Here is a 19,623-nt window from a genome sequence, read left to right as displayed (position 1 = left end):
TGCCAAACTGCACAACAGGAATCTACCTACAGCTACAGACAGCACACATTATACACAGTGGTATAATCCGCAGTTCCTAATCCTTTATCCAAGGATCTTTCGGAAACAGTTTTGTTGCAGGACAGCCCCATAACCTATATAAGAGTGCCCTCCTGTTTTGCAGAGTTTGCAGACCTCTTTAGGCAGGCTGTTCCACAAAGTGGGGACCACAACAAAGAGTGCACCTGTGTGGGCAGTAGCTGACTTTGCCCATTTGCAGGGGTAGCACCCGCAGAAGTCCTTGCTCAGATGAGCAAAGCTCTCGTGGAGAAGCACAGGGAGAGAGAGAGGTGGTCTTGCATATATGACAAGGCTATGATGGGTTTCATACAGGACAGCCAGGTAACTGAGTCAATGCAGTGACTGCAGCATGGGAGTAATACGCATGCCCCATCTGGTTCCCGATAATAGCAGCGCTGCAGCGTACTGCACCAACTGGAGTCTCCAAGTTGACTTTGAGAGGAGACCTATGTAAAGTGCATTACAGTAGTTTAGTCTCGATGTTACCATGGCATAGATTCAGGTGGCCAGATTGTTCATATCAAAGTCGGAGGCTGTCTCCCAGGCTAGACTAAGTTAGAAAAAAGGGGTGTGTGCAGATGCAGTATTTTGCTTCTCCAGCAGTAATGTTGGCTCCAGTAAAATCCGGAGGCTCTTAACAGAGCCATATAGAACATCAGTAGTTGGGAGGATAAAAGGAAGCCACGTACCTGGACAAGCCACCTCCAAACTCCTGGACACGAGAGAGAAGAGAGAGATGATGATGATGTTATAAGGAGGCTGAGATAATGTGTGCAAGTATAAATTAATAGACATAAAGGTGCTTAGCTTTGGTAACTTTCATTCAGATAATACCAAAAACTCATTGGTTTCCAGTTGACAGAGAGCATTTCCCAGCCATGAGATCAAACCCTTGAAGGTTTCTTACTCCATAAAAGAGAAATCTGTTAGCTAATCTGCTCAAACTAGAGCTCCACCCAACACACCAGCCTCCACATGAACATATAAACAGGAGCGGCCTGTTTGCTAGACAGTCCTAGGTGGCTGCCTAGGGCGGGGCCCAGGGGGTACCGGTTTGGGCCCTGCCTCTCACCCTTGTATCTACAGTTAGGGAAATAGCCCATCAGCCATGGCACGGAACGGTACCTGCAGGCTGCTGTCGTCCCACCTCTGCCATCATTCTGTCCGCATGTCAGACATGGGAGCTGCCAGGTGAAGGCAGTCAGCGGTGGCTCTGGATGCAGACACTGTGCTGCAGCTGGGCTTGCCCTTGCTGGGAGTGGGGCGTCTTGCCTAGGCCATTGGCACCCTAGAGCTGGTGCTGCATATAAAGGTGCCTCACAGTAAACTGGCCCAGACACGGCTTCATCAGGCCCAGGACCTTCTCTTCCAAACCGGTAGCCACACTCCAGTGCTAGCTAGACCAGGGCTGGCCAAACTTGCTTAAAGAGCAAGCCACATAGGATAAATGTCAGATGTTTGAGAGCCACAAGACATGAACATCAGATGTTTGAGAGCAGGCAGGCAGGGAGGAAAGAAGGAAGGAAAATAAATGGGGAAGGAAGAGAGGGAGAGGTGGAAAGAAAACAATTTTAACTTTAAATGCATTCTCCAAGCCACTGGCTAAAGTAATTGGAGAAGTAATTTAAAAAGAGAAGTGGCTTCTCCAAGCTAGCCAATGGGGTGGTGGGGGCTTCAGGAACCATACAACACATATGAAAGAGCCCCATGTGGCTCCTGAGCCACAGTTTGGCCACCCTTGAGCTAGACTTGGGTCTTTCTCAGCTCTGCCACATGGGATCTTTTCCACTAAACGAAGAATACTGAATCAGTGTGTCAACTGGAGATAGCATGCTCTCCTACAATCCTCCCTCATATTCAAGTGCCTTCAGATGAGCTCCTTGTTTACCCTTTCTGGGATAGTGATGCTCTCTGTTCCTGGTGCTTGGTGTGGGGGGAGGACAGTGGGAGGGTTTCTGGAGTCCTGGCCTTGCTGATGGCCATTCTGATGTCACCTGGGTTTTTTGGCTGCTGTGTGACATAGCGTATTAGACTGGATGGGCCATTGCCCTGATCCAACATGGCTTCTCTTATGTTCTTATGGCTCTGCAACCAATTTCCTAGAAGAGCCTACCACTGGAACTACCCTGACTGAGTCCAACATTTCTTAGGCTCACCTGCAGAAATTTCCTGTGATCATATTCTTCCTCCATCCAATAGTAGATATCGACCAGGAGAGTGATTTGATCAGAGACTTTTTTGTCATGCTCTTCCATCTTCCTTGTGATCTCTTTCTCCAGCTCTACCAGTTTGGCTAGCCGAAGACGCTCCTGTTCATCCAAAAACTGACGTAGGTCCTTGAATGTAGCTATTGTCTTCTTCCTCTCTGCTTCTGTCCGTTTCTGCAGAGGGCAAACCAGGGGAAATGGTTAAGGCAGAAGCATGACAGTGTTATGCATCTCCGGGCATTCCTTGTGTGGGAACAGTGGATTTTCCTACATATTCACATATCATAAACATCATTCCCTCTAAGCTGAGTTAGTGTGAGCTAGCTCTTAGGTTTTTTAGCCTATGGCTCAAACGTTTTTGTCTTAGCTCAGAAAAATGGCTCCAGAGCAAACTAATTTAGACAGTGGCTCACAACTTTAATGCCAGGAATGGGGTGTGAACTGGAGGAGACTGACCAAGAGAGAGATTTTGGGGTCATGGTAGATAACTCACTGAAAATGTCGAGACAGTGTGCAACTGCAATAAAAAAAGGCCAACACCATGCTGGGAATTATCAGGAAGGGAACTGAAAACAAATCAGCCAGTATCATAATGCCCCTGTAATAAATCAATGGTGCAGCCCTGTGTACAATTCTGGTCACCGCACCTTAAAGATTTTATAGCATTGGAAAAAGTGCAGAAAAGGGCAACTAGAATGATTAAAGGGTTGGAACACTTTCCCTATGAAGAAAGGTTAAAACGCTTGGGGCTCTTTAGCTTGGAGAAACGTCGAGGGGTAACATGACAGCAAGCGCCAGGATCGCTCCCTCCGCCCTCCGATCCCAGCACTTGCTTTAAGCATCAGAGCTGGAGCCAGGCAGACAGGCATGGAGGAAGCACGCTGCCCTCTCCACAGCTGGCGCTCGCGAAGCGCTGGGTTTGCGGTGGGGGCAGCGTGGAGCGATCCAAGCACTTGCTGGAAGAAGCTGGAGCCAGGCAGGCAGGTGCGGGGGAAGCGCCGGGATCGGAGGCGGAGGCAGCGGATCGCCCCCCAGGAGGAAGGTGCGTCCTATGGTCCGGAGCGCCTTATGATCCGAAAAATACGGTACTTTTCTCCCTTTCTCTCAATACAAGAACTCATGGACACGCAATGAAATTGCTGAGCAGTCGGTTTAGAACGGATAAAAGGAAGTACTTCTTCACTCAAAGGGGGATTAACGCATGGAATTCACTGCCACAGGAGGTGGTAGAAGCTACAAGCATAGCCAGCTTCAAAAGGAGATTGGATAAACATATGGAGCAGAGGTCCATCAGTGGCTATTAGACACAGCGTATTGTTGGAACTCTCTGTCCGGGGCAGTGATGCTCTGTATTCTTAGTGCCTGGGAGGGACAACAGTGTGAGGACTTCAAGCGTCCTGGCTCCACTGATAGACCTCCTGATGGCACCTGGTTTTTTTGGCCACTGTGTGACACAGAGTGTTGGACTGGATGGGCCATTGGCCTGATCCAACATGGCTCTCTTATGTTCTTATGTTCAGTAGCTCAGGAAGTAGAATTTTTGCTCACAAGACACCACAGTTTATTCTGTAACTTGGTGTTATCCTGTGTCCACAGTCTGAGTTTCTTCTTGTGTGTTGTGTGTGTGCGGTACCTACCAGCCACTCTTGGGTTACTTTCCCAGAATTCTCCAAATAGATCTTAAGCTCGTTTTTCATTTCAACCGGGATGTTCATATAAGCATCCATTTGGTGCTGAAAAAAGAAAAACACAGGTTAAGCAGGAATCAAATGTATTCTGCAGCTCATTTCCCTATCCTCATGACAGTTTGTTTCAAGTAAGAACCTAGAAGGATAATCCCTTACTGATTAAGGTGCAAACAAAGAGCTATCTTCTCCCCAGATTATACAGTACATAATGCAAAGCAAGCAGCACGAATGTGAACCAGTCTAGAAGGCAACACTTGGATATGGATAATGGAAAAGTCACTAAAAATTCTCATTAGGATGCTTGCAGAGACATAGCCATTTTGCTGTAATAACCAGCAGTATTCCGTCTAAACTGAGTTAGCGTGAGCTGGCTCACAGGTTTTTAGCCTCCAGCTCACAGATTTTTGTCTTAGTTCAGGAAGGATGACCCCAGAGCACAATAATTTATGAACCGTTCGTGCATACTGATAAGATATGACTGTGCGCTGTTGCCTAAACACGGGTTCCAGAGTGTAAAAATAGCGGCCAGAGGAAGTGTAAAGGAAACACGAACTTGAACCTAGGACTCGTGTTGCTGCTACTACACCTGTTGAATTACTCTTCAAAGAGGAACAACCGGGCTATCTGCGTCTCTCAACAGAAAGGCAAGGACAGCAGACCTGGCAACATTTAAAGTTTGAGTTTATACTAAGGACTGTTTATTTGCTTTGAAGGACATTTAAGAATTACAGTGATAAAGAGGTTGAGTAAAAGAGCGTTTTGCACTTATACTGCAACATTTGGTGCACGGTATTTTTCTTGCTTTGCCTAATCACCAGGTGAGGGCAGAGGATCCCCCGGTTTGGAGGCCCTCCCCTCTCTTCAGGGTCATCAGAAAGTGGGGGGGAGAGGGAAGGGGGATGTCTGTTGGGTACTCCATTATTCCCTATGAAGATTGATTCCCACAGGGTGTAATGGAGAATTGATCCACGGGTATCTGGGGAGGCTGTGTTTTGAGGCAGAAGCACCACATTTTAAGCATAGCATCTAGTGCCTCTCCTCAAAATACCTACCAAGTTTCAAAAGGATTGGATCAGGAGGTCCATTTCTCTGAGCCCTAAAAGATGATGCCCCGATCCTTCGTTATTTCCAATGGAGGGAAGGCATTTAAAAGGTGTGTGGTCCCTTTAAATGTGATGGCCAGAATTCCCTTCAGTGTTCAATTGTGCTTGTCACAACCTTGCTCCTGGCCCCACCCCCAATATCTCCTGGCTCCACCCCCAAAGTCCCCAGGTATTTCTTGAATTGGACTTGGCAATCCTACCCGCAGAGCCTGAACCCATCCCGTGAGAAACTGACAAAACCTCCACCTCTCCAACTGTTGAGGAGGCACAGGACAGCTAGGCTTTCCTCATGAGGAAAATCCGCCCCCCCTCCACCCCTTCCAGACTGTCTGGAAGGCACAGAGTGCCCAGCCTTCCCTCCTACTTTTGCCTAAGCACCCTGTTGGGACCTTCCAGCCTCAATAACAATGTCTCAATAAAGCAAGCAGCACCAATGTGAACCAGTCTAGAAGACAACACTCATATCTGCATAAAGGAAAAGCTGCTATACATTCTCACTAGGAGGCTTGCAGAGATACAGCCAGAGCTTTGTTTGTAGAAAAAGCCCAGCAGAAACTCATTTGCATATTAGGCCACACCTCCTGACATCAAGCCAGCCGGAACCGCATTCCTGCTCCAAAAAAGCCCTGATATAGCCATTTGGAGATAATGACCAGGAATGCGCCCCAATAATCTTTTTGATCAATTGTTCTGGTTTAAATTTTTCAATATGCTTACGTTCAATTTGCCCCTGCCTTCTAGATGTGAGAAGTGCCTCAGAAACGCCCAAGAGGCTTCACCTTTATTCATTAATCCCTTGCCTTTCTCCCCGGTGGAGAATCAAAACAGTTTAACATCATTCTCGTCTCCTCCACTTCGTCCTTTCCATGTGCTGCAGATGCCTCCATTGGAGGAGGTCACTGAGGCTGGAAGGCCCCAACAGCCCGCTTAGGCCAACCTCCATTTTTATGATGGCATCCACTACCCACTCTCAGAATTCACAAAGCATCCAGAGCAAAGATATGAAGGCTGGAGGAAGGGGGAACCTTAAATTTAATTTCTTTTGGGGGAGGGGAACTCCTATGAAACATTTTCTCGTTTATAATGAGATAAATGCTTTCAAAGACAAGGTGGGCATGCCTAGACATCTACACCTCTTAAATCCAAGATGCATGCAGAGTCTTCAGTTTTCCTTTTAACTTGACTCTTCCCTTGGGATAGAAAACAGCAAGAGTCTAGTAGCACGTTAAAGACTTAACAAAATTTGTGATAGGGTACGAAGAAGACGACTGCAGATTTATACCCCATCCTTCTCTCTGAATCAGAGTCTCAGAGCGGCTTACAATCTCCTTTATCTTATTCCCCCACAACAGACACCCTGTGAGGTGGGTGGGGCTGAGAGAGCTCTCACAGCAGCTGCCCTTTCAAGGACATCTCCTACGAGAGCTATGACTGACCTACGCCCATTCCAGCAGGTGCAAGTGGAGGAGTGGGGAATCAAACCCAGTTCTCTCAGATAAGAGTCCACACACTTAACCACTACACCAAACTGGCTCTTTTTCGTGAGGGATGCAGCACCTTCCCTTAAAAGACAATGCACTGGAGACTCTTGCCATTGGGGCAGGAGAGAAAGTCATGCTGAAAGAGAACATGGCATAGATTAATAAAGTTCTTAATGGAACAGCAAGAAGGGAAAGAGAATGTAAGAAGAGCCCAGCTGGATCAGACCACTGGTCTGTCTAGTCCAGCATCCTGTCTAATACAGTGGTCAACCAGTTCTTCAGGAGGAACAATGGGGAGGAACATAGAGGCAAAGGCCTCTCATGTTGCCTCCTGGCACTGGGATTCAGAAGTTCCTTGCTTTGAACATGGAGGTTCCCTGAATTCATAGTGGTTAACTGCCACCAACAGACAACTCTCTCCACCCCCGCAGAGGGGTCAGTCCTCCAGAGTTACTGGTTGACCACTTATGTTCTTATGAATGTTGAACTTTACAGATTTGTGGTCACTGTTCCCAACTGGTGCAACAACACCTTCATCTGTCAGCAGGTCTTCAGCCCCACTCAGAACCGATACTTTTTCTGGGCATGTAAAAACAAGTTCTTATCACACCAATGCAGGGAGGGAGGGGCACCAATGGGGATATTCTATATCGGAAGCTCTTTTGGCTCTTGCTAGGAGAAACTAAAGGAGCCCCATGGCGCAGAGTGGTAAAGCTGCAGTACTGCAGTCCGAGCTCTCTGCTCACAACCTGAATTCGATCCCGGCAGAAGATGGGTTCAGGTAGCCGGCTCAAGGTTGTCTCAGCCTTCCATCCTTCCAAGGTCAGTAAAATGAATACCCAACTTGCTAGGGGTAAAGTGTAGATGACTGGGGAAGGCAATGGCAAACCACCCTGTAAAAAAGGCTGCCGTGAAAGTGTCGTGATGCGACATCACCCCAGAGTCGGAAATGACTGGTGCTTGCACAGGGGACTACCTTTACCTTTAGGAGAAACAAAAATCTTCTTACAAAAGTTACCAAAGCATCTGGAATTAGAGACAAAAGCTTCCCAACAAGAAGGAAAGAGCTGGTGTAATGCTTAGAGTTGGATAAGGGAGATCAAAACCACACTGAATCAAGAGATTTACTCAGCAGGTTAGAGTTGGACAGTGAATCAAGAGATTTACTCAGTAGCTCTTGATTTCTCAGCTTAACCTATCTCACAAGGTTGTTGAAAGGCAAAATAAATATATGAAAAAGACGCTTGAGTACCAGCACTGTTTATTTTCTCAGCTCTGCAACTTCCCCCCCACCCCATAACAAATATGTTCCTACCATGAAATCCACGCCGACCACATTGTGATTTCTGTGCGCCTGCAACATCTTACACTCTGAACAGAGAGCAGCTTGGTCATCCTCACAGAAGAGATTCAGGGGCATCTGGTGCTCTGCACAATTTGACCATCCTTTCGCCTCTTCTTTAATTTGCTCGACTAATCGCTTTGTGGCTTCCACAAAGTTGGCCAGCTCCCTGTTCGGCTCAAATTTTCTCCCTTCGAGGAAATACTCACACCACCTGGGGCAGATGATGTCCACAGACAGCTCCTCCCAGCACCGGGTAATGCAGCTACGGCAGTAGTTGTGCCCACACTCCAGAGACACGGGATCTGTGAAATATCTGGCACAGACGGGGCAAAGGGCATCAGCCCAAGGCCTATCCCTGGACACCTCCACAGTCATAACTTGAGGCCGTCAAAGAAGTCAATTGTGCTTTTACCTCCTGTGTTCCCAAGAAATGTCTTCCAGTCTGGGCTCTTCTTGCTTTCTGAAAAACAGGGTCAAAGAAGAGAGTCTAAGTACATGGTGAAAAATTGAACAGGGAAGATGAAATGCCTCACTAAGTATGGACAGGGCTGGCTCTAGGGTGGGGGGCAGAGGGGGTTGCTTGCCCTGGGCGCTGATGGAGGGGGGGCACCAAATTGGGTATGAAGCCCACTGTTTTCTATGGGATCATAAGAGAATGGGCTCATAAGGGGGTGTCATTTTTTAATTTTGCACCCCCCTCGAGAAACATGTAGATCCGGTCCTGAATGTGGAGGACCACCACTCAAAAGAGGCTGACAGATTTCCCCTCAGAACTGTCTCAGAGCAAAACTGGGAAGGTCAGTTTCTATTATACTGGGCAGAGGTCTTCAGCTTTGTTGAGCCTAGAGGGCAACTGTAGACAAAATGGCTGAAGAGCAAATGTCAGCCATTGGAGTGGGGTGAGGCCACAGCCAGTCAGAAAATAAGAGGTTCCTATTAAAGAATTTTATTTCACCATTAAGAATTTAGCAAAAATTTGAGATCTTGCAATAACACTGATTAGTGAACCGGAAGACTGGTCTGCTCTCCTGTGGATTGATTTTGCTGCATTTTAGAATGTTGCTGCCCTTATTTCCACCCTTACTCAACATCTGTTCTTTGACCTCCTGTTCTCTAAGCAACTATATCTCAGTCAAATGGTTGGCTGGTGCCATGTTATATTGCAGGGCGAAAAGTATATAAGCATTGTTTTCCTTATGTCCCTCTTAGGAATGTGGAATGTATTCTAAACAGAGGGAAAAGACTTAAGGAAGAAAAAGATGGGTGCCAGGAAACCCACAGATGGTACCCACACTGATATGCTCTCAGGCTAAAACTTATGCAACCGGTTCTTCCCTCCAATGCTTAGCATTATTGGCAGAGTGGGGCATCCACTGCAGACAAAGGGTTGTCAGACACAAAACTATGACTTGATGCTCTGTATTCTTGGTGCTTGGGGGGGCAACAGTGGAAAGGCTTCTAGTGTCCTGACCCCAATGGTGGACCTCCTGATGGTGCCTGGGTTTTTTGGCCACTGTGTGACACAAAGTGTTGGACTGGATGGGCCATTGGTCTGATCCAACATGGCTTCTCCTATGTTCTTGTGTGGAGAGCCAGTTTGGTGTAGTGGTTAAGTGTGCGGACTCTTATCTGGGAGAACCGGGTTTGATTCCCCACTCCTCCACTTGCACCTGCTAGCATGGCCTTGGGTCAGCCATAGCTCTGGCAGAGGTTGTCCTTGAAAGGGCAGCTGCTGTGAGAGCCCTCTCCAGCCCCACCCACCTCACAGGGTGTCTGTTGTGGGGGAGGAAGATAAAGGAGATTGTGAGCCGCTCTGAGACTCTTTGGAGTGGAGGGCGGGATATAAATCCAATATTTTCTTCTTCTTATCAGTCCCTCTGCAGGCTCTTAGCATGGATGAAAGATCAACTGAGGCACCCAATTCAATCCATCCAGAAGCAAACCCTTGTCACTAATACCTGCTGACTCCTCAATTCACATATATTTAGCCACATATATAAAGGCAGAACCAGCCTGGGAAACTAAACGGCCCAGGAGCAAGTGACCATATTGGTGTGCCACCATTACTGTGGGGGTCACCAAACCTGGCCAAGCAGTTCTAACAAGGGAAGGCAGCTCACCCATTACTACCCCCTACAGTATGGCTGGCCACGTCTGTATAGTCCCAGCAACAATAGAAGAACTATTGGGCTTGACCTGGCATGTGTCTGGCTGCCAGCAGCTCTCCAGGAACTTCCTGTGTAAATTAAAATGATCAGCCCACCCTAAATGTATAGAAAACACAGCATTTAAATTAATGTTTAAAAATGTGTTGAGTCCAGCCTTCCTTGAATTAAATGTAAGGCACTTTCCCCACGAACTGCAGAATGAAGGTAGAAAGAACATTTCCCAACCAATTACCACTCAAAAGGACATTGTGTTCATTTTTGTAACTAAGCTCTGCATAGGAATGTCACAGGCTCAAAACTTGCATTTCATAGCCCTTTCATCTCTTCTTTGCACACGTGGATAGATCAACTAGGTCTCTCCCCTGACAGGTTGCCAGTTCCAGGTGGGGCCTGGAGATCTCCCGCTTTTACAACTGATCTCCAGCTCGCACAGATCAGCTCCTCTGGAAAAAATGGTTGCTTTGAAGGGTGGACTCTATGGTATTGTCCCAAGCAGTGGCCCCTTCCCTTCCCAAACCCCACCCTCTCCCAGCTCCACCCCCAAAGTCTCCAGGTATTTTCCAACGCAGACCTGGCAACCCTATCTATGACTGTTCTGCAAGCAGGGAAATGTTCCAGTGGCTATCTACTGCTACCTAGATGGCTTCCTTTGAAGAAGAAGGTACTGAGGGCTTCTGGTGATCTTAAAGATGTGAAGGCTGGGGGGGGGGGAACCCACATTTTTCCTGTTCCCTCTCTCACCAAAAACCTTTTGTTTCATGGGGGGAAGCTGACACTTTCAGACCATCACTAAAAAAACCCCCATGAAATATTTTCCCACTTTGGAATTACTGAAATACGGTACTTTATATGACAAGGACTATTACTCATTCATGTTGTAGACTCAGAGCATTCACCCTCTCCAATGGAAACATTGGGACATTTGAGGGAGCACCAAAAAGTTCCTAGAACCAAATGTGCCGTCATAGCATACGATGCAGAAGTTCATAGTTCTCGCTTGCTTTAATATTGGTCACATTTGCAATTTTGCTTGTAGAAAATGAAGGAATTTATATTTTAAATGCTATAAATATATTTTATATGCTAAACTATTGTATTTATTTACTTCTTTCATGCTCTACCTTCCCCACTGGAGGCCCAAAGTACATCATACCCCTTTCCTCCATTTTATCCCCAGAACAACTTGTAAGACAGGTTAGGTGGAGAGTGTGTGACTAGACCAACATCACCTAGTGATCTTCCAGAACAGAGGGGAAACTTGAATCTGGGTCTTCAAAATCCTAGTCCAGGGGTGACCAAACTTGTTTAATGTAAGACCAAATAGAATAAACATTAGATCAGGGGTGTCAAACATGTGGCCTGAGAGCCAAATCAGGCCCTCAGAGGCTATCAGGCCCCTAAGCAACTGGCTGTCATCTGCTTCCTTCTCCCTCTCTCTTGCTTCCTTCTGCATCACAGCTTGCTGTGCCAGGTTCGTCCAATCGCACAGGAGCTACAGAGCAAAACCTCCCTTCCTTCTATTGGCTGAGGCTCCTCCCCCTCATGGTCCCCTGGGGAGGGAAGGAAAGAGCCAGAGCTTCCTTTGCCCAGTTTCTGGCTCCCATGGGAAAGATACAAAGAAAGTGCCTTTAAGACCATGACTGCTAATGTTTTAAGCATGTTTTAAGTTTTTTAAAAAATATATTTATAAAGTTTATATCTCCATTACCTAGCATTATATTTTATGACAAACATGGCCTGGCCTGGTAAGGTCTCATTTATGTCAGATCTGGCCCTCATAACAAATGAGTTTGACACCCTTGCATTAGATGTTTGAGAGTCACAATATATGAACATTAGATTTTAAGAGACAGAAGGGAGGGAGGGAAGAAAAGGTGGAAAGAAAGCAAATTTAACTTTAACTTTAAAGGAGAGCCAGTTTGGTGTAGTGGTTAAGTGTGCGGACTCTTATCTGGGAGAACCGGATTTGATTCCCCACTCCTCCACTTGCACCTGCTGGAATGGCCTTGGGTCAGCCATAGCTCTGGCAGGGGTTGTCCTTGAAAGGGCAGCTGCTGTGAGAGCCCTCTCCAGCCCCACCCACCTCACAGGGTGTCTGTTGTGAGGGAGGGAGATAAAGGAGATTGTGAGCCGCTCTGAGACTCTTCGGAGTAGAGGGCGGGATATAAATCCAATATCATCTTCTTCTCCAAGTTGCTGGCTGGCTTGGAGAAGTGATTTAAAAAGAGAAATGCCTTCTCCAAGCTGGCTGACAGAGCAACACGTGGCTCCTGAGCCACAGTTTGGCCACCCCGTCTTAGCCCAACACTGCAACCACTACACTACAGTGGCTCTTTATAAACCATATATATATTGTTATTAAAGTAGCAAAAATAGACTCAGATTTATTTGCATATATATATCAAAATATATTTTCACAAAAAACTTCCACCCTCCCATTTTTTCCTCCCCAGTGGCTTCAAAATCTCCAGAAATTTTACATTTGCTGTATTATTTCCAGGAAGAGCACAACTGGAGGCAAAGAATCCCTATGGGACATCAGATCCCCTACTCCATAACTGAGACCTGGAGAGAAAAGAGAGAGACCTTTCACCCCAAGATGCCTCAGTGAACTCTGGAAGCCCTGCCTGCCTTCTCCCTTGCTCTGTCCCCCCAGACACCCCACACACCTGCCTTCTCTGAGGAGGGACGTGGCTCAGTGGTAGAGCATCTGCTTGGCATGAAGAAGTGTCTCTATGCATGTCCAGAGTATTCCTCTCACATTCCAAAGCCAGCCTCCCTCCACCCTCACAGAGCACTCTTTGGATGGTTATTTTTTTTTCTCAGACTCACAGAAATACCACATTTACAGTGCCCTGGATGAATTCTGGGTTAAAAGCGAGTTTCGATACAAAATAGATGCACGTGGGCAGCTGTGTTGGTCTGAAGCAGTAGAACCTTTTAAGACCAACAAAAGTTTATTCAAGGCATACTTCCTCAGATACAAAATATATATCGCTCTGTTGGGGTCAGTTCCTTCCAAGGGCCATGGGAATACAATCACTGCCCATAACATCAGCCTTACTGAATTCCAGTAGGCCAGGAGGTCCTTGTGGATGTTCTCTGAAAAGGTAGTGGGCAAAAAATGACTATCATGGAAGACAGGCGGACCAAGCACAAAATGGCTCCCATGGAAGGGAGAAAGCACAAGCTGTTGGGAGCTGCCAGCTTTTAAATTGGTCACTCTATATGTCCCATTAGGATCAGTAGGCAGCAAATACCAAGTGAGGCGATTCCTTTTATCCTTTATACTCAAAAGATGCTACTCCAGAACAGTAACTAGGTCACTCACTGGCAGGGGATGAGAGGGGGTAGGGTAATTCTATATTATCATGATATACCAACCAGCCATTCAGTATCTAACTAAAAAACTTGGTTAAAAGAAGAAGAAGAAATTGTATTTATACCCTGCCCTGCACTATGAATCTCAGAGCGGCTTAGCGTTATCTTCCTCCCCCACAATAGACACCCTGTGAAGTGGGGAGAAGGGCTGAGAGAGCTCCCACCGAAGCTGCCCTTTCCAGGACAACTCCTATGGATTCTCCCAGATAAGAGTCCGCACACTTAACCACTACACCAAACTGAAAAGTCTGTCTAGATCAGTAACTTGTTTCCTACAGCATCCATCTAGAAATCTCCAGAAGCCCAGCACGGTGGCATGAAAGTATTGCAATCCTCCAACCGGCCACCTGGCCTCCACACATTTACTCAAGATCACTAAAAGGACCCCGCCTCCCCGAACATGCCTCCCCCACTTTTAAAGACAGGCAACGTAATAGCCGTCACCATGCTCCGTGGCAATGAATTGCAGTCTCTTTTTACACTGCTGGGACTTTAAGTATGGTTTTCGGGAATACCTATATCCCAGCAGCTTGTTTGGCGAGGGGAACTATTAACAACTTTAAATAATCCTCCCAAACAAGCTTCCCCCTCCCCATTCCCCCGCCAGCCGCAATACTTACGCAAGCCAGAGCAACAGCAACCAACTAATCTACAACTGCAGGAACCGGCTTCTCCGCGACGCTAAAATCTAAAATGGGGGGGGGGGGGGGCTTTCTTTTTAAGGGAACCGCGCGGCTCGAAAACAAGCGATCGAATTAGCGCGCCTGATTCTGCTGCGCAGCCAGTCATTGGATAGCAGGACAAGACACGTGAATGGGGTGGGCTCTCTCAAAACAAAGCGCGGCCGGCTGGAATCCAAAGCAACTAACACGTGGGAGTACGTCCTATTGACGCCGAGGTAGCCTTCGAGTAAATTCACCTTTTAAAACACATCACTATATTTTAAAAGGTAAAGGTAGTCGCCTGTGCGAGCACCAGTCGTTTCCGACTCTGGGGTGACGTTGCTTTCACAACGTTTTCAGGGCAGACTTTTTTACGGGGTGGTTTGCCATTACCTTCCCCAGTCATCTACACTTTCCCCCCAGCAAGCTGGGTACTCCTTTGACCGACCTCGGAATGATGGAAGGCTGAGTCAACCTGAGCCAGCTACCTGAAACCAGCTTCTGCCGGGATCAAACTCAGGTTGGGAGCAGAGAGTTCAGACTGCAGTACTGCAGCTTTACCACTCTCTGCCACAAGGCACTATATTATATCCACCACTATATTTTAATGTATTTTTTTTTCTAATGGCAAAGTAGAATGATGTTATAACCTCTTGAGAAAATAATGCCCTCTATTTAAACCCAGAACAAAGCCAGATTTATGGCATTTCACATCTGTGACATCCATCTGCTTTTTATCACCTTCCACTGTTGTTTCAGCCCAGTTAACACTAGCAAACAAACACAGACCCCAATTTGTGATTCTTTTAATCTGCTAAAAACATTTCCATGACTCTGCATACCAACTCACTGCCCACGTTCTCTATATTTAGGACTGCTTGCCATTCCATCCTATTGCCTGATGAAATGTGCTTTGAGCACACGAAAGCTTACATTTTAAATAAAACGTTGTTGGTCTTAGATATAGATATATACAAGCCCAGAAAACCTGTAGTTCCTTCCATTGGACAGTCCAGTCAAGAGGTCAAACTAGAAAATCTATATGAACATATGAAGCTGCCTTATACTGAATCAGACCCTGGGCCCATCAAAGTTAGTATTGTCTACTCAGACTGGCAGCAGCTCTCCAGGGTCTCAAGCTGAGGTTTTTCACGCCTGTTTGCCTAGAGACCCCTTTTTAGTTGGCGATGCCGGGGATTGAACCTGGGACCTTCTGCTTACCAAGCAGATGCTCTATCACTGACCCATCATCCCTCCCTTATGTTTTTATTGATTTTTGAATTGTTTTATATTGATTTATTATATGTTTTTATTCTTTGTGTTGTGATCTGCCCCAAGCCCGCTTGCAGGGTACGGCAGAATATAAATTTGAATAATAAATATATAATAAAAAGAAACAGAATAAGCCAGAATGGGGGGAATGTCTAAACAACCAACCAGGTCAGGGAGAGCCACAGGGAACAGACACACCTGGGACACTAACAACAGGGTCAGGTGGGTGTGGGAAACAACTCTATTTGTCTCCCAGCTGAATTGGCTTCATTTCTGTCTCCAGCAGCAAATGTGACTCTGGATTCGGACACGGCCCATCCTGAACTCATCCTCTCTGAGGATCGGAGCAAGTGGGGGGGCGAGTGGCCTTTTCCGATGCTGACAGAGCAGCCCTGATCTACGAGTTCTCTGGAGCCTCCTTTTCTTGAGAGACCCTCCTGCCCTCCTTTTGGGCCCGTTTCAAAGGCCACCTGCAACTTTGTTAAGACAGTCATTTCTCACCAGGGCCATTAAAAAAATAATATTACTCAAGATTCCCGTTTTATACTTCTGCAGAAGTCTTCTCCAGGATAAATAAAATGGAGTCCATTGCCTAATATCCCCTCTTACTTTTGTAGCTGATTTCAGAAATAGACAATTCCCCATTTCACATATTAAATAATAACAGATCGGGACTAAAAGAGAGGTCTAAACAAACCAGCAGGCTTCTGCTAACTCCCATAACCCTTAATCCTGCCTTTATCTCATTTTTTCTCACCCTCCCATCCCAATCTCTGCCTGCAGTGGAGAAGAAGCTCTCCCCCCCCCACCCCCACATTATTTCTTACTTCTGGAAGGAAGATTAGATAAGATGTTTGGAAATCATTTGTCAGGTATCCCACACCCTTTCAAGTTTTGTTCAGTACAGCTGTGGGGCAGATGTGGGGTGGGGGAGCAGTGCCAATGGCGGGAGTGTTTAACTCTTCCCCCATCCCCTTTTTGTGATGTAAAATGTCTTCCTGCACATTGCAACTGTGTGTGGGGAGGCTGTTTTCAATGTGTTGAGAAGTCTGCTTATATTAAAGGTTTCTCTTCCTGTTGTGAGTTTCATTTGAAAACATTCTTGTGGGAGGGAGTCCTGAGAAGGCTGGGGGACGTGTGGGAAACATGTGGAGCAAGCACCTTGCTTCTGTGCTTGTCCTTGGAGCCTTTCAGACCTGGACTGAGGCTTCTCCCACTGCCTGTGGCAGTTTCTCTCTTCACCTCTGCCATCCACCTTGGGTATCTGGCTTTTGCTTTGGACTCCAGTCTCCTGGGAGCCCTCCTGCCCAATGACCAGTGAAGCAGCAAGTAGAAACTGTGGAGGGGGAGGGAAGTGATGTCATGACATCGTGTGACGTCACTTCTGGTTGTGAGGCCAGCTCTCACCTCTGCCCCTACCCTACTGTAGGAAGCTGCATCTGTGAAGAAGCCATGGGGGTGACTCTGGTCGTTTGCTGGACAGGCTGTGACAACACTTTCTAGCCACACAGCCACCTATTGATTATCTTCTTTTGTTGTGTCTCTACTGAAGTGTGTGCTGTTACATTTCATTCTCACAGCAACCCTGTGAGATAAGTTAGGCCAAATGCTCCTGTGTGTGTGTTCTGTCTAAGCGGGATTTGAACCTAGGCATCATCAGTCCACTGTCATCATATGGACTGCAAGTCACTGGCTTACAGCGGCATTAAGCAACCAAAGCTGGGGAACCTGTTCAGCGGGTAAGAGGCTGTTGAGAAAAGGACTCCAAAGTTAACTGATATATATATATATATATATGAATGTATTAAATACTATGTGATCACCTGAGTAAGAAATTAACAGGTAATGCCTGGCTCTAGACCAAAGCTTTAATGCCTGCCCTGCTCAGGACAGAATGGACAGTAGGTAGGTCAAGCATAACCCATCATGCATTGCAAAGACACTCAAAGCAAGGTTGCAAAGTCATCCCATCCACTGGCAAAGAAGAGCAAATCCTTCCTGCATAGAAGTTAAAACCATTCTAAAGTTGAGTTAACTTCTCTGATAACCAGAACCTCAAAAAGCCAGGAGAATTAAGAGGCTGGACCCTCAATGGCTCCTAAGACCCAGGAGGTGGATGGCACCCTTGAGTCCTCAGGCAGCCATGGCCTGAAATCTAGGACAGGCCCTTCCAGGCTTGGAATCGCTGGGAGGTCTTGAGGGACCTCAGGCAACAGAGCCAGAAAAGCCAGGGCCTCTCAGTGGAACCCTGATTGGGCTGGGAACCAACAGCTTCTGGAAAAATCAGATAGCAGGACAGCATCCTCAAGGCAAGTAATCTCCTAGTGAGAAAAAACCTGCAAATCCAGGACAACATCCCTGCCTCCTGGCCTGCAGTTCCTTGGACGTTAAAAAAATCCTAAATTATAGTGTTCAAATAAATAATAATATTATAAACAGCCCAAACAGGCAAGAACCAAGGATACAGAAGAGAGGCCTCTGGGGCTAACAAAATGGAATAGAATCAAGGATATCCTAGAAGGCTTCAGTATCAAATAAGTGAAAGCATTTGCTTTTGAAATACTGTTTTATTAGTTGAGTAAGTCATGGAATCATCGAGCTGGAAGGACCTCTAGGGTCATCTAGTCCAACCCCCTACAGAACCCTGAAATTCACAAATGCCCCCCATACCTTCAGTGACACCTGCTCCATGCCCAGAAGATCCTCCAGGATCCCTGGCAAAACTGGCCTGGAGAAAAATTGCTTCCTGACCCCAAAGTGGCATAACAGCATTTCCCTGGGTATATTTACCTTAATAAATACTTAACATTATTTCACCAAACCTGGTAGTTTTCCCACTGGGTAATCTGAGTGTCATCAAGCAGCCATTAGCACCTTTAGTCCATCCCCTGTAAACAATCAAAACTATTATTCCTCTCCAGAAAGCTCATCAAGTTTTCGGGGCAAGCACATCAGCATAACCCAGGGGTGGCCAAACTGTGGCTTGGGAGCCGCAGGTGGCTCTTTCACACTTATTGTGTGGCTCTCAAAGCCCCCACCATCCTATTGGAAGACTCGGAAAAGGCATTTCTTTCTTTAAATCACTGTGGTGTAGTGGTTAAGTGCACAGATTTTTATCTGAGTGAACCAGGTTTGATTCCCCATTCCTCCACTTGCAGCTGCTGGAATGGCCTTGGGTATGATTCCCCACTCCTCCACTTGCAGCTGCTGGAATGGCCTTGGGTTTGATTCCCCACTCCTCCACTTGCAGCTGCTGGAATGGCCTTGGGTTTGATTCCCCACTCCTCCACTTGCAGCTGCTGGAATGGCCTTGGGTTTGATTCTCCATTCCTCCACTTGCAACTGCTGGAACGGCCTTGGGTTTGATTCCCCATTCCTCCACTTGCAGCTGCTGGAATGGCCTTGGGTTTGATTCCCCACTCCTCCACTTGCAGCTGCTGGAATGGCTTGGGTCAGCCATAGCTTTCATAGTTGTCCTTGAAAGGGAAGCTGCTGTAAGAACTCTCTTAGCCCCACCTAGGTGTCTGTTGGGGGGGGGGAGGTAAAGGAGATTGTGACCGCTCTGAGACTGAGATTCAGCATATAGGGCAGAATATAAATCCAATTTCTTCTTCTTCTCTTCCTCCTCCTCCACCAAGTCAAGCCAGCTAGCAGCTTGGAAAATGCATTTAACGTTAACATTCCTTTCTTTCCACCTCCCCTTCTCTCATTTATTTTCCTTCCTCCCTCCCTCCGGCTCCCAAACATCTGATGTTCGTGTCATGTGGCTCTCAAACATCTGCTGTTTATTCTACATGGCTCTTACAAGCAAGTTTGGCTACCGCTGGCATAGCCTCAGGCAGCATTTTGACCAACAAAGTATGAGCCTATTCACCTGCCTCAAGTATAATACAGGTGGGTCCCTGCTTTGCATAGCTCCTCCTCTACTAAGCTTTGCTACTTGCCTGAATTCCCTGCCTGGTTCCTTTTTGGGGGGAAGGGGCAAGAGGGTAAGTTTTTAGAGGAGAAGGGGAATTTTTATCACCACACTACCCCTGCAAAATGGGTAGGACCAGTCTAATCCTGGTCGAAGATCTACAACACCAAAAAAGATGCCCTCCTCATCATAGGGGACTGGAATGCCAAAGTACGAAGTCAAAAGGTAACCAGAACAATTGACAAGTTTGGCCTTGGAGAACAAAATGAAGCCAGGCAAAGGCTAATAAGAGTTTTGTCAAGAGAATAAACTGGTCATAGCGAACACCCTCTTCCAACAA

General features: G+C 46.7%; 1 protein-coding gene across 1 annotated transcript; it reads right to left on the bottom strand.

Moving 5' to 3' along the window:
• Nucleotides 1-364: 364 nt before the first annotated feature.
• On the bottom strand, nt 365-14,123 carry LOC132571904 (E3 ubiquitin-protein ligase TRIM39-like). Its single transcript, XM_060238697.1, has 6 exons — nt 14,054-14,123; nt 7,855-8,344; nt 3,905-4,000; nt 2,217-2,441; nt 750-772; nt 365-506 (listed from the first exon to the last, which is right to left on the bottom strand). The coding sequence occupies exons 2-6, from the start codon at nt 8,257-8,259 to the stop codon at nt 365-367; spliced, it is 891 nt and encodes a 296-aa protein (XP_060094680.1). The 5' UTR covers nt 8,260-8,344; nt 14,054-14,123.
• Nucleotides 14,124-19,623: the final 5,500 nt, after the last annotated feature.

This window comes from Heteronotia binoei, chromosome 5 (genome assembly GCF_032191835.1).
Source record: "Heteronotia binoei isolate CCM8104 ecotype False Entrance Well chromosome 5, APGP_CSIRO_Hbin_v1, whole genome shotgun sequence".
Classification (NCBI taxonomy): domain Eukaryota; kingdom Metazoa; phylum Chordata; class Lepidosauria; order Squamata; family Gekkonidae; genus Heteronotia; species Heteronotia binoei.
This window is presented reverse-complemented; position numbering and strand designations above follow the sequence as displayed.